This window comes from Pimephales promelas, chromosome 17, assembly GCF_988280905.1.
Source record: "Pimephales promelas chromosome 17, fPimPro1.hap1.1, whole genome shotgun sequence".
In the NCBI taxonomy this organism is placed as follows: domain Eukaryota; kingdom Metazoa; phylum Chordata; class Actinopteri; order Cypriniformes; family Leuciscidae; genus Pimephales; species Pimephales promelas.
In genome coordinates this window covers 8,592,727-8,605,945 of record NC_142785.1, presented here as the reverse complement: position 1 = coordinate 8,605,945, position 13,219 = coordinate 8,592,727, and the positions used below count along the sequence as shown (strand labels likewise).

General features: G+C 37.7%; 1 protein-coding gene across 1 annotated transcript in view; it reads right to left on the bottom strand.

Annotated features, from left to right (window-relative positions):
- The window catches only part of pcgf5b (polycomb group ring finger 5b), a 40,761-nt gene that overhangs the window by 25,695 nt on the left and 1,847 nt on the right, over positions 1-13,219 (bottom strand). Inside the window, exons 2-6 of the mRNA XM_039685381.2 lie at positions 11,197-11,436; positions 8,845-8,941; positions 8,484-8,539; positions 8,261-8,320; positions 2,125-2,270 (exon numbers count right to left, since the gene is read on the bottom strand). Of these exons, the coding sequence (XP_039541315.1) occupies positions 2,125-2,270; positions 8,261-8,320; positions 8,484-8,539; positions 8,845-8,941; positions 11,197-11,308 (471 nt within the window). The 5' untranslated portion in view covers positions 11,309-11,436. The remainder of the gene's footprint in view (positions 1-2,124; positions 2,271-8,260; positions 8,321-8,483; positions 8,540-8,844; positions 8,942-11,196; positions 11,437-13,219) is intronic.

The window sequence follows — 13,219 nt, the reverse complement described above, 5'->3', positions numbered from 1 at the left end:
AAAACATTCAACAAAATGTTTTCAATGGTTTTTATGTATATGTGTCTTCCCCATGTCACAGTAAAATAACTTTGTTTGGTCACAGTTTAAATAGGAATTAAAAATACCTTCGCCATGCATTCGAAACATAAGTGTATATTCCTTTGATATAACATAATGTTCCTTGATATCTCTAGAATGCTTATTGAATGAAACACTCGAATATGCATAGAGATGTAAAGTAAAGTGTATTTTTAATTCGTTGTACTGCCAATGAAGATCAAATTGCTATTGCAAAACCCTCATTTAACACACCCCCTTCCACGAGAAGCACGCGCTGAGGAACAAAAGAAAGCTTCCCGCGTGCAACATCCACTCTCCGATTGGCTCAAGCCAACAGGAAGGGGATGGATTTCTCCAAGGTGATAAATGTGAGAACGCAGGTCCGCCCTCTCTCTTCTTAACTTTCCAGCGCTCAACATGTAAACCTCACGGGACTCTGATCCAACGATGGATCTTTCCTTTTGTTCGTCTAAAAGTTTCATCTTTTCCTCAAGTGGACTACCAAGTTTGTCTGCCAGGAAAGGAAGTGGACTTTGCCGAACTATCTCCTCGGGTAACGTCACCTCAAAAACTCTCAGCCTTTCAAACACTGGCGCTAAATGCCGACGCACGCCACGTGACTCCCCACGGAACAAAGCAGCCATGAACGAGCCGGGACGGGCCGCGCAAACATGCCGCGGCCGCGCTTCACGTGACGCACGCGCGCCGGACCGGCGCACCTCTAGCCGACACGTGGCCCGAACGGGTCGAGCAACGAGCCCACGACTCACACAGACCACATGTGCCTTGCAAGTATACCTTCTTTTAGAGCTTCTAAGAAGCATTAAGAAGATGTTTTTGGGGTGTCCAGAAAGGTTAACTGACTGTTTTGATGAACGTAACTCTCTCTCTCTCTCACAACTCACTCTCTCTCTCACTCTCTCTCTCAAACTCACTTAACTTGCGCGTATCCATTGTCTAAACGCTCTGCGTCGTCTTAGTTTGTGTTTTAATGTTTGTAAATACATGTATCATTGTAACGTAGTGAATGCTTAAGTAGTAACTTTATTAAATGCAAAATATGCTTACCTTGACTGATTGTCTTGCTCATGATACGGGTCAATGAAATGTCAATTTAAAGCTACACGCTTTACAGAACTATAAATACCTAAGAGGGTATTTGGTTATATAGCAGGGAAGGCAGATTCTAGTGGCCACAGAATTTGTTTTCACAAGCTATATAACTTAATTGAGCTAATTGATTTTACCTGTCTTGTAAAACGTGGTCCTTGCAATCAATAACAATTAATTTGTGGTGGATTGCGGGGATGCACATGTATGCATATGGGTAAAATTAATAAATTAACATGTAAGACCGGTCTGATCCAAATCTGTATGAATAATTATTAATTATCAATTATTAATTATGATATGCAAATCCCCCCCTGATCAGAACCGACCCAGAGTCTTTACAGTAATTTCACTTACAGTAAATGACAATTTATAGGTAATCTTCATTGCCATTTAAGTGAAATCACTGAACTTAAAAATACAAGCTTGATAAAAATGATCATTCTAGAAGAAAATTTCAAATGGCACTTAGAGGCTTTTGCATCTGAACTCTTCATATGTATAAAGACTGAGATATATATATATATATATATATATATATATATGTGTGTGTGTGTGTGTGTGTGTGTGTGTATAGAGAGAAAGAAAGAAAGAAAGAAAGAAAGAAAGAAAGAAAGAAAGAAAGAAAGAAAGAAAGAAAGAAAGAAAGAAAGAAAGAAAGAAAGAGCTATCAGCAAGATCAGGAAGATAATGGTAAATTAGAAGGTGATAGAAAGGACTGAGCCTTGGAATCACACTCATTGATACCAGGCTTTAGTAAAGACTGAGGATCAGTCTGATCTTTAATCTTAAAATCTCAAACACAAGGATCTTGTGGGGAAAATCTGTTCGGTTCACCTTTCCCTTATAAGGGATGAGGGGGCAAGACCAATGCAAATAGAAGATAAAAGGAAGCACAAGACATAGAGTGACATCGAGAAATGGTGACAGGGGGAGGATAGTAGTTATATTGCAAAATTCAAGATTGCTAACCTTAACAATGTTCTCTCCTATCTGCCCATTGTTACGCAAGCAGTCCAGACAGATGGCTATCTGAGTATCACTCCTGTGGTAGTCACCATCACCTTTATCATCATCATCTTCATCTACTCGGGCTTTCTTACATATAGGGCCATCCTCTGGAAAAACAAAACAAAACAGTGGTTCTCATGCTAAGGGATTGTCATTTGAAGGTAATGAACTGTTGTTATATCATATGTTCACATATGTTCTCTTAAATACCTGTACAGTTGCTTTTTTTATTGAACTAATAAAAGTTAAATTAGCTATTGAGCTAATGACACTGTTGTCTTTTATAGAGCTGCTTTACAGCTGTAATTTAATTTGTTTTATAATTGATGCATTTTTCAACATTAGCACTGTTATTTTCTTGTTTATTACTGTGAAGATGTTTTGAAACAATCTGTATTGTATAAAGCTCTACATACTTTTAAATTGATTTACTTTTTTTACTCCCAGATATTGTAAAAAGACAACATCCCTGTATCCACCAATATACACATCAAGATTTCCTTGAGAAAATACTCAACAGAATTTATATAGATTTCTAGCAAAAAAAAAAAAGTGCTACATTATGTGCTTCTTCGACAATGTGGGGAATAAATGCTGCACAAATATGCTAATCCAAAGCAGCATCTGCATCTTTTCTCAGATTTTCTTTTTATAAATGTGGTAATTATCTCATCATTAAGAACTATTTGGAGCTGCAAACACTTACAAGTTACCTTGGAGACTCCAACTATTATTAAATGTCCTTCATTTTGGCTCATAGAGCACAAGGTCTGTAGATTATTGTAAAATTTTCAGCAGCCATTACTACAGTCAGTGTCATATGCTCCTTAAAAAAATTATTGTAATGTGCTGATTTGGTGCTAAAGAAACATTTCTTACTAATGTTGAAAACAAAATTTTATAATTAAATTAAAAATTTTGTGGAAAGCAAAACAGTTTTTAACATAGCTAACAATAAGAAGCATTGTTAATAACTGAGCACCAATAATTGGTAATGATTGGTAAAAAATAAAAATATTACAATAATTTCTGAAGGATTATGTGGGACTGAGGACAGCACTGAAGTAATGGTTTCTGAAAATTCAGTTTTATTTAAAACAATAATTAATTAATAAATAAACACATGCAGCCATAGTGTTGGGCATGTAAATAACTAAACAGTTACTTGTATCTTTGAGCGCAATTTAACAGTCTGAATGTGTCTAAATTTGACAATAGGCCTACATACAATATGTCACACTTTCTGCAAAGTCATTTAACCATTAAGGTCTTACAGTTTAACATTTTCTGTGCTCATCAAGAGAAATAATTCAAGTTAATAAACATAGCTGTGCAGAGCGATTCTGGAATCAAATAAGCAGAAAGAGAGACACAGATTGAGGACACCTATACTGATGACTCACATCATTCTACCACCTGTGAGTGTAGAGAGATTGTGGTAGATTCATTTGAGCTGTAAAGACATTTCCTGATAGGGAAAAAAAGTTATACCAAAAGTCTGATGAAAGAAGTGTAAATGCTGAATACAGCAAAGTAGCCTGTACCATGAGGTCACATTGGACTGATTCATAGCTATGAGAGCCTAATGTATTGGATTAATGGGATAGTTCAGCCAAAAATTAAACATTTGGAAATCATTTACTGACCCTCATGCAAATCCATAACTTTTTCTTCTGCAAACCACAAAAGATGTTATGCAGACTTTTAATGCTGCTCTTTTCCATACAATGAAAAAGTGACAAATAGGTGTTAAGCTCCTAAAAAGGACAATAGGCAGCATAAATGTACCATAAAACTAGTCCATACAAATGGTGTGCTGTATTCTAAGGCTGCAACGGAAATCATATACTTTTCTACTTCATAGTAGGCGAAAAATAGTGTGTGAATTTAGTATATTAGAATTTACAGTATTCATAAAATAAAAATTGTGCATCCAATCAATACTTTTGACAATCCCATGAGGCCATGGGTGAGGATTTGAGAATGCCAGTGAAGTGACACAACTGACGCTGGTAGGTCACATCAGAGCCATGTATTGAGAGAGTTGCGACACGCTTTGATGTCGCCGCAAGGCTGTCACGTGGTTCATGGAAGCCCCAATAGTTCCAAAAAAGACGCGGGCGATTGCATTATTAAACGGTAAATATAAAATAAAACACACACTTTTTACTTAAAAAAGGTACTTTTTAAGCTTTTATTGCATTTGGTTAATGTCAGTGTTGCATTTTGAGAGGCAGGGTGTCAACTTAGATACGTTTTTTTAGGTTTAGGTTAGGTTAGGTTATTGATTCCCGTGATCTTGCTTATAAATTCCGATTCAGCCATTAGCCTACCGTGATCACGCAAGGCTGGTCTGCCGTGGTGGCCCATTCAGGATTACAAACATGACAACCAACATAAAATATAAATAATTACGCTGTGCATGTACAAATGAATGATAGGGGGGAAATAGACTGCTCCCATAACGTAGCAATGAGCATATTTACAGTAATGTTCGGTAAATTTTAACTTCATAAAATGAAACCGGAGAGATAGTTATTTTTCTTATTATAGAGATTGTGTTATAGTATTGTGTTATAGATTGTATTATAGTAATTTTGACTGTGTAGTCATTTTTTACATTTTTTTTTGTTGTTGTTTATTTCTTCTTCTATTTTGAATGTACTTTATTTTGTATAGTGCTGTGGACCATTTTATATGTATGTCCTGAATAAAGATGATGATGATGAGTTAATGAGTGAATTATTTGTTCCTAAATATGATCCATAACTGTTGGGATTCAATTCAGTATGGCTAATGTACCCCTTCATCCTACCCTAATCATTGACTAAACCATTTATCAGAAAACACACACAAATACATTTATACGATGTACTGTGTATTGGCCTACACGTTTCAATCACATATAATAACTAACCCTAACCCCCCCATCTACAAAGTATATATATATATATATAATATTTTATATATTTTTTAAATAATATAATAATATGCTATATATTTATATGATGTTCTAAAAAATATTATATACATCAGGTTACCATAAGTTAGCTAACAACGTTAGTGAAGTGTTGGTCACGTAAGCTATCGCTGCAATTAACCTTTTATCTTCCAATAAACATTTACTAGACCTGGCTACATAACATATAACTACAGACTAGATTCACGAGAGGTTGGCTAATGTGTGTAAAAGTAAAAAAAAACAGTAATTTCATTAAATTACCAGCGAGAGGACATCGGAAGCACCGAAAATGCATGGGGTTCAATGCTGGAACTATCAGTGGTTGGAACTAATGGGCGGGTCCACGACACGCGTTACTTCCGCATTCCTGAGTTACAATGGCGGTCTATGGCAGTGTCAGAACTCTCTCAATTGCTGCGTCCCAATTCGCATACTATCCGTCCTAAATAGTATTCGAAAATAGAATTAGTGCGTCCCAAACCGTAGTATGTTGAAATGAGTGTTTCAAAGATACCCGGATGGTCTACTTTTTCCGGTCAGAATCCGAAGTGTAGATCGATGCACACTCTAACGGCTGATATTGCCCACAACCCTTTGCGCGTTAAACGAGGATTCGGTTAGAACTACAAACACGAGTAAAAAGTGTTAAAAAACTACAGACACAGAGGACGCGTGAGTCCCGCGGTTATGTTGAGAGGTTTAGATAAAGAGGTTTGAGTGATTAATTAACACTATCTGACCTGAGGAAAATTTATTTATTCAATGTTCTCCACATTATATTGCATCTGCAGCAGCATTGTGAACTTTTGTAAGGATGCGTTTAGCCATTACTTTTTAAATGCATCATTATATTCAAATTGCAAAACACGAGGAAAGTATACACTGGCAGATTAACGTGCTCCGATACGGTAGGAAATTGGATTGAATGGAGGATTTTAACTGTGACGAGATGATTGACAGGGCAGTTTATGGTGACAGGATGCACGCAGCACGCGACAGAGCCGTCCGTTAAAGATGATGTGATAGTATGTCCCAAAGCTTGCCTACTTTTTTGCTACACACTCAAAAGTATGTACTTTTTCTTCACAAAAAGAGTACATAATTTTAGGGCGTAGTATAAGTAAGCGAATTGGGACGCAGGGATAATATCACATGGCAATGACAAGCCTGTGACGATTGCTATCAAGGTACCGCAAGAGCGATTTGAGAGCAGCCGGAGGACTCAGCTAGCGCAGCTTCTCAAGTGTGGCTGCACAAGCTCTGATGACGACACAGCTGTTCAACGATTCGCCGGATTCACAGCAGAACGCTCACGTGCGTTTCGTGTTTATTCTCACAGCTTTGGTTCCACCAACTGTACGTTCACACCGACGCCGACTTGAGCTTCCAAAGTGGCCGGAAGTCATTCATTTTCAATGGAAGCTGGCTTCTCTCCGCTGCAAGGAGCATCAAATTCCTCAGCGTCGCATTTTGGGCGTTTTGAGCGTCAATCAGAAAGTTGAAAGAAGCTCAACTTTATGGTAATGAGCTATAACGTGGTTCAGCGGCAAGCAGCGGCAAAACGTCAGCAACCAATCAGGATAAAGACGTCCTTCACTCTGGCTGATTCTGGAGAAACATCCGATGTGAACTTTCGTTCCTACCAAAACATTAGTTCCGAGAAAATGGAGGAGAAGCTGATAATAGCTGTTGCAGGGTTTCCTATCATATATGATATGACGTTGTTTGCTTACAGGGACCAGTTACAAAAGAATGAGGCATGGAATAAAATAGCTGGGATATTTACGAACGCTCGTTTTAAGCGGGAATGCAATTCATTTGCTCACGGTGACAACGATTTTATCAATTGACCTATGGCTAAGCCACGCCCCCTCCACTCACTCGGACAAAGATGGCACGGGCGCTATGGCAGCTGTCACAGTAGGAGACATTTCACAGGAGGCAATTGCCGATTTTTGGAGACAGAAAAATTATAAATCATCTTGAAGTCACTTAAAGGGCATTAACTATGCATTGGAGGGTTATATTAATAATTTTATTGTTGAGAAGGTCGATGAAAAGCTTCAGCTCCAGGCAGAGATGTACAGGTCACAGTGTAAACATGATAACCCGCATATCGTTGCCATCACCGTTTGGTGCTACAGTATTTACATGAAACATTCAGCACAACATTTGTTATCTCGGTTAAAAACAGATATATGTTAATGAAGCTAATTGACATGATGTACAACGCAGCTAGAAGCTAACGTTAATGTTTTCTAATGTACATCTAACGTTTGACTAACGTTACGTTAGAGATTTTAAAGATAACGTTCAAATACGTTGCTGACTTAACTTAGATCAGATGTAGACATCCTTGTTTAATTTATCCGCGTTTAGTTGGTGTTGTGGTCTAGCTACCCCATAACTTTATCCAGAGCAGACACTTATCTCGGTTGAGATGTGGCTTGGGAAAGGGTAAAAAAATACACACCGTCGCCCAGCCTCTCAGGAACCTGGTGTCAGAGTTGCATGTACCCCATGCACACCGTTTGACCATTTTAAACTTAAAATAACAAGAAAAAACGAATGAAAACTGACTTACTCCAATGCATTTCAATGGAAGTGGAAGCAGAAAATGTCCGAGTGTATTGAGGTTAGCTGCGCACTGTGATTGGCTCATCGCTTTTGAGGGCGTGGGTTAGCCATAGGTCAATTGCACTAATGCAAATAATAGCCTAATGCAAATAATAACACTAGCTGAAAAAAATTTTTTCCTGACCAAATTTGACCAAAACGGTTATAAAAATGCTGTCATTATAAAAGTTTTCTTCAATGTATTGCTTGTTTTTTTTCGGTTTATTACATTTCATGTTGTGACAGTTCTCTTCTCCCTGCAGTGTCAGAGCGTCCACGAGCGTCAACGAGCTTCTTTTGACAAGTGTCCTTGACAGAGAGGCCAGAGCTTCTTTGACGCTCAAGTCAGCGGCGGTGTGAAGTACAGTAAAGCTCACAAATCAGTTTTTTTTTATAACAGTAAACAGTCTTTTCACGTAGTCGCAATGTTATATTGTGTCATGTTTATCATTAAAAATAGAGAAGCTATGTGGTAACGGGGCTATCAGGTGAGTGCAGAAAAATTGTGAGTCATTTTACCATTCGAATTTTCTTTCGATTTGTTTCTTCTCCAAAATTCAATCTCTTGCTGGTGTTCCTCTGGAAGGAAAATGAGAGGCAGGGAAAAGGTTAAATAAATGCCAGTTGAAATTTGGTATATGTTTATATATATATAATTATTTATTTATTTAATTATTTTTATTTTATTTGATATCTATATATAACACAAAAGTTACTTGAAATGGCTCAGTAAAATACATACTTTCTCTAAGACCAGGCACAAGTTTGAATATCACTTCTTCAAGAGTGTTGTCCAGCCTTTGGAGAAAAGAAATGTGAGCTACCAGAACACATGATGACAGTCATATTTTCCCTGTCCCATCTGTTAACAAGTTCAGGCTAATACTGCTCTATATCTTGTTATCATGTTATCATTCTGTCTGGTGTTGGAGTGGAGAGGCCTGGCTGTTGCCTGGAGTGCCTCCCAACCAGGATGCGAAATCAAGTAGATTAAACCTTATGGTTTGTATTGTGGCTTGATCTACAATATACAGACCACTTGAAACAGATTTTTTTTTTTCTGAAGAGGTTTTGTCTTAGTAGTATGGATCAGTGTTGTTTACCTTAACATCTCCAAGGGATTCGTTTCATGAACCTGGATACCACATTTTGGGCAATCATTGCTGTCCTCAAAATGCTGGACTATACAGCTTTTGCAAACTATTCAAAAACAAGAAAACAGAGGAAATTATTCTTAAAAAACTGAATGCACAAATAATGTTACCTGTTTAATGAACATTTAAAACAAGTCAAAAGAAAATTAAAGCAGCTTTGAACATAAGGATGGGCTCTAAACACGCTCAATGTCTTCCATGGTGGTATTTGTGGTTTCTACGATTTTATCCCACAATCTCTTGCATCCCATTTTACATTTCACAATTGAAATTCTGCATGTTGTACATAAGTACATATACCTAACTTTTTTATGCATGTGATAAAGTGCGACCAGAAACACCTATCGCATTCTACCAGCAACGAACAAACCTTATATGATAGTCACTGGGGGATAGACACCCCCCACACTGATATTGATACAAGACACACTCAGGTCATCACTGTGTGGAATTATTGGTTGGGTATGGGCTAAAATATAGTGCATAGTCTAAAAAAATGCATAGTGCGTTCAAAATATCGGATTCTTGTTATGGCATTAATGAACATTACATAAAAGCCAAAAAATAAATAAAGCTGAAATCAGAAACTGACACAATCAAGAATATTATATAATGAAAATGTTATGAGTAAAAATAGCATATGCATTGAGAAGAAAAATGGTGGTCATGGTGACTGATTAACAGATGACTGATGGTCATGTATTTTGAAAGAGTGGGAATATTCACATCTAGTGTGCTTGACTTGGGCGATGCAAGGAAGAGGAGAGACTGGATCCAAATGTAAGCAGAAATTTAATAAAACAAAAGATAACACAAAATGAAGCCTAAATCAAAACCAGGAACATGAAACATGATTCAAAAAGCGCTGAAACACAGAGGTATATATATATATATATATATATATATATATATATATACACACTCACCTAAAGGATTATTAGGAACACCATACTAATACTGTGTTGGACCCCCTTTCGCCTTCAGAACTGCCTTAATTCTATGTGGCATTGATTCAACAAGGTGCTGAAAACATTCTTTAGAAATGTTGGCCCACATTGATAGGATAGCATCTTGCAGTTGATGGAGATTTGTGGGATGCACATCCAGGGCATGAAGCTCCCGTTCCATCACATCCCAAAGATACTCTATTGGGTTGAGATCTGGTGATTGTGGGGGCCATTTTAGTACAGTGAACTCATGGTCATGTTCAAGAAACCAATTAGAAATGATTCAAGTTTTGTGACATATCCTGCCTTTAAGTAGCCATCAGAGGATGGGTACATGGTGGCAAATTAAGAGATGGACATGGTCACAAAAAATGTTCAGGTAGGCCGTGACATTTAAACGATGCCCAAGGTTGTGCGTGTTGGACATTTAAAGGATCCGCCTCAAGGTTGTGCGTGTTGTGGCTTCACAAATGCTTTGCTAAATACCTCAGTTGTAACAAGTGGTTATTTCAGTCAAAATTGCTCTTCTATCAGCTTGAATCAGTCGGCCCATTCTCCTCTGACCTCAAGTATCAACAAGGCATTTTCACCCACAGGACTGCCGCATACTGGGTGTATTTCCCTTTTCACATCATCCTTTGTAAACCCTAGAAATGGTTGTGCGCACAGTATATACACACAAGGAACATCTGAGACTGAACAATCTCTTAAGAAGCAAACAAGGGCTGCGTTCCACTCAACTTTCAGACACGCACTTGTGAACGTCCCTAAGCACTTTCCCTTGGGGGAATCAATGCCAAGATTTTGAAATGCGTTCCACTTCATGATGTGGATGAGGGAGGTTTATATGGATTATTATTATTAACATATATATAATTTTTTTCAAGGTTTTTGATTCCTGTGCATCTTTTTATCCATCTTTCATGAAGAATGGAGGCTGTGTTGGGAGTGTTTTGATAGTATTTTGGGTGCTGGGTCATATCGCTATACCTACACCATACAACTATACAATTTGCAGAAAGAGAAAGTTGAAAACCATCAGAAGAGCAAAAACAAAAATAATGAGTAGATGGTGATGGATGACATGTAGCAGCATGCGGTAAAGAACATTCTTCTGTTTATGATATATCAAATATCTAGACTAGACCTATAATGACAAGACATTTCCAAGCAATAGCCTATTGACATCATATCCAGGAGAAGTCAGTAAATTTGAGTGAAAGCACAGAATTCACTTATTCCATGCGAATGCGTCACACGAAATTCAGATGTGGGTGGGTAATGTCTAAATCACACGAGGTCCATATATTATACTTATCCATTGTGAATAGGGCTAAAGACTGTAGGTACTCACAGGTGTGCAGGCACTCTGTCACAGTAGTTGGCTTGATCAGGTACCCTTTACAGACATAACAGGTGATGAAATGGTTGAAGTCCTTCACCAGGTGATTTCTATGTGATGTCATTGTCAAGTTACCAAAGTGGGAATGAAGGGAGAACAGATTAACCACTCCGTGGCTCAACTGCTGAAGGGCCCCTGGCCTTCTCGTCCTTCATGACATCAAAGGTAATTAAACATACCTTTTAGACAGACCTGTGGATGCGGATTCAACAATTAGACTTGTGATATCTCTTTTTGAAAAAAATTTTTTTTTTTTTTTTACTTTTATTGCTTTGGAACATTATATCTTTATGTGAAACTTTTTAGTTTGTTAAAGGTTAATTCAGTAAGGCTGAATCCAAAAATTGCAAACTCTCTGAGTAGGAGGAACTTCTTTTGAAAAGCCCTTATTTTGCAACTGTGTAAAGTATATGAATTAGCATAGTAGGCCTATAAATGTAATCTGGATAAACTAGCCAACATTCATCCTGTTGTCATTTTTATAGTCATGTGATCTAACAGCATCTGTTGCACTGATCTATATAGAATGACATGTCATTATAGACCCTTTTACTGTTTGTACACAATGATGACGTGGCAACGCATGCGCGCGCATATTGGCAACGGAAGTATGGCGAGAATCAGCAGTGTGTCAAGCTACGCGAGTGGATCAAGCAACAGACAGAGAAAGTTATTTCAAAAAGCTAACTTTATCAAATGTTATCCGGCTACCAGATCCGTGTTCTATAGTGGAGTGGATAGAAGACGTTATCAGATGGCCAAATATAAATTGGCGAGATATATATGCGTATTTAGTTGAGAAACCGAGCGTGTACACCCGATAGAAAAATTACGAGCATATAAATCACTGGATACTTATGAATATGTTATCTGTGGTCATGTACAGAATGCCAAATACCATGGCATAGACTCAGACTTTTGTGTGTTGAAATCAGAAATTCGTGTTAGTCAAAGACAAGGACACAAGACAACGATGTATGAGGCTTATAATCAACCACCCAGACCTAACGTTACATTTGTTTTCCTTAATTTTTCCCTACATTCATTCTTTTCCATCATTCTTTCCTACATTTATTCTTATTCTTCACCCAGACCTACATTTATCCTTGTCCTTACATTTTATGTTGTTATTGATTGCTGTGTTGACGCATTTTTGTTTAAAGTTAATGCTATCCCAGACAGCAAACTGACATTGAATCAACAAAGTTGATCTAGCATTGTTTTGCTCATCGAATTAACGTTGAACCAACGTCAGACGCGGCATTCTTCAAAGCTAAATGAAAATCGAAAATTGGTTTGCTTTCATAACGTTGAAACAACGTAGTTGATTTTCCGTTAGTTTTGAAAGAATGACGCATCTGACGTTGGTCCAACGTTAATTCGATGAGCAAAACAATGTTGGATCAACGTTGTTTCGATGTCATGTTTCCACGTTGATTCAATGTCAGTTTGCTATCTGGGATAGTACTTTAATAGTAACTATGTTGCTTGCATACATTGCAATTAAACTACTAATAACAATTACAAATGAAGTTGAAAAGCACTGTGAATGTAGACACGGGCATTTTTTTACTATGTCCTCGCTCCAATCAACACGTTTAATCGCTTGCAGCCACAGGCGCCGCCGGTTCCTCTTGAACCATTGTGATCCTGTCGGAATCCTATAAAACCTTGGTGAATATCGATTAGTGCAACCGTAAACACAACAACCAGACATTTTGATGCTGGGAAACCGCTTTGATAAACTTTCAAAGTTGCTAACCCAGACAGCAAACTGACATTGAATCAACGTGGAAACGACGTCTCTCATGACATTGAAACAACGTTGATTTTGCTCATCGAATTAACGTTGAACCAACGTCAGACGCGGCATTCTTATAAATGAAAATCGAAAATTGGTTTGCTTTCATAACGTTGAAACAACGCGTTGATTTCAAGTTGATTTTCCGTTAGTTTTGAAAGAATGACGCGTCTG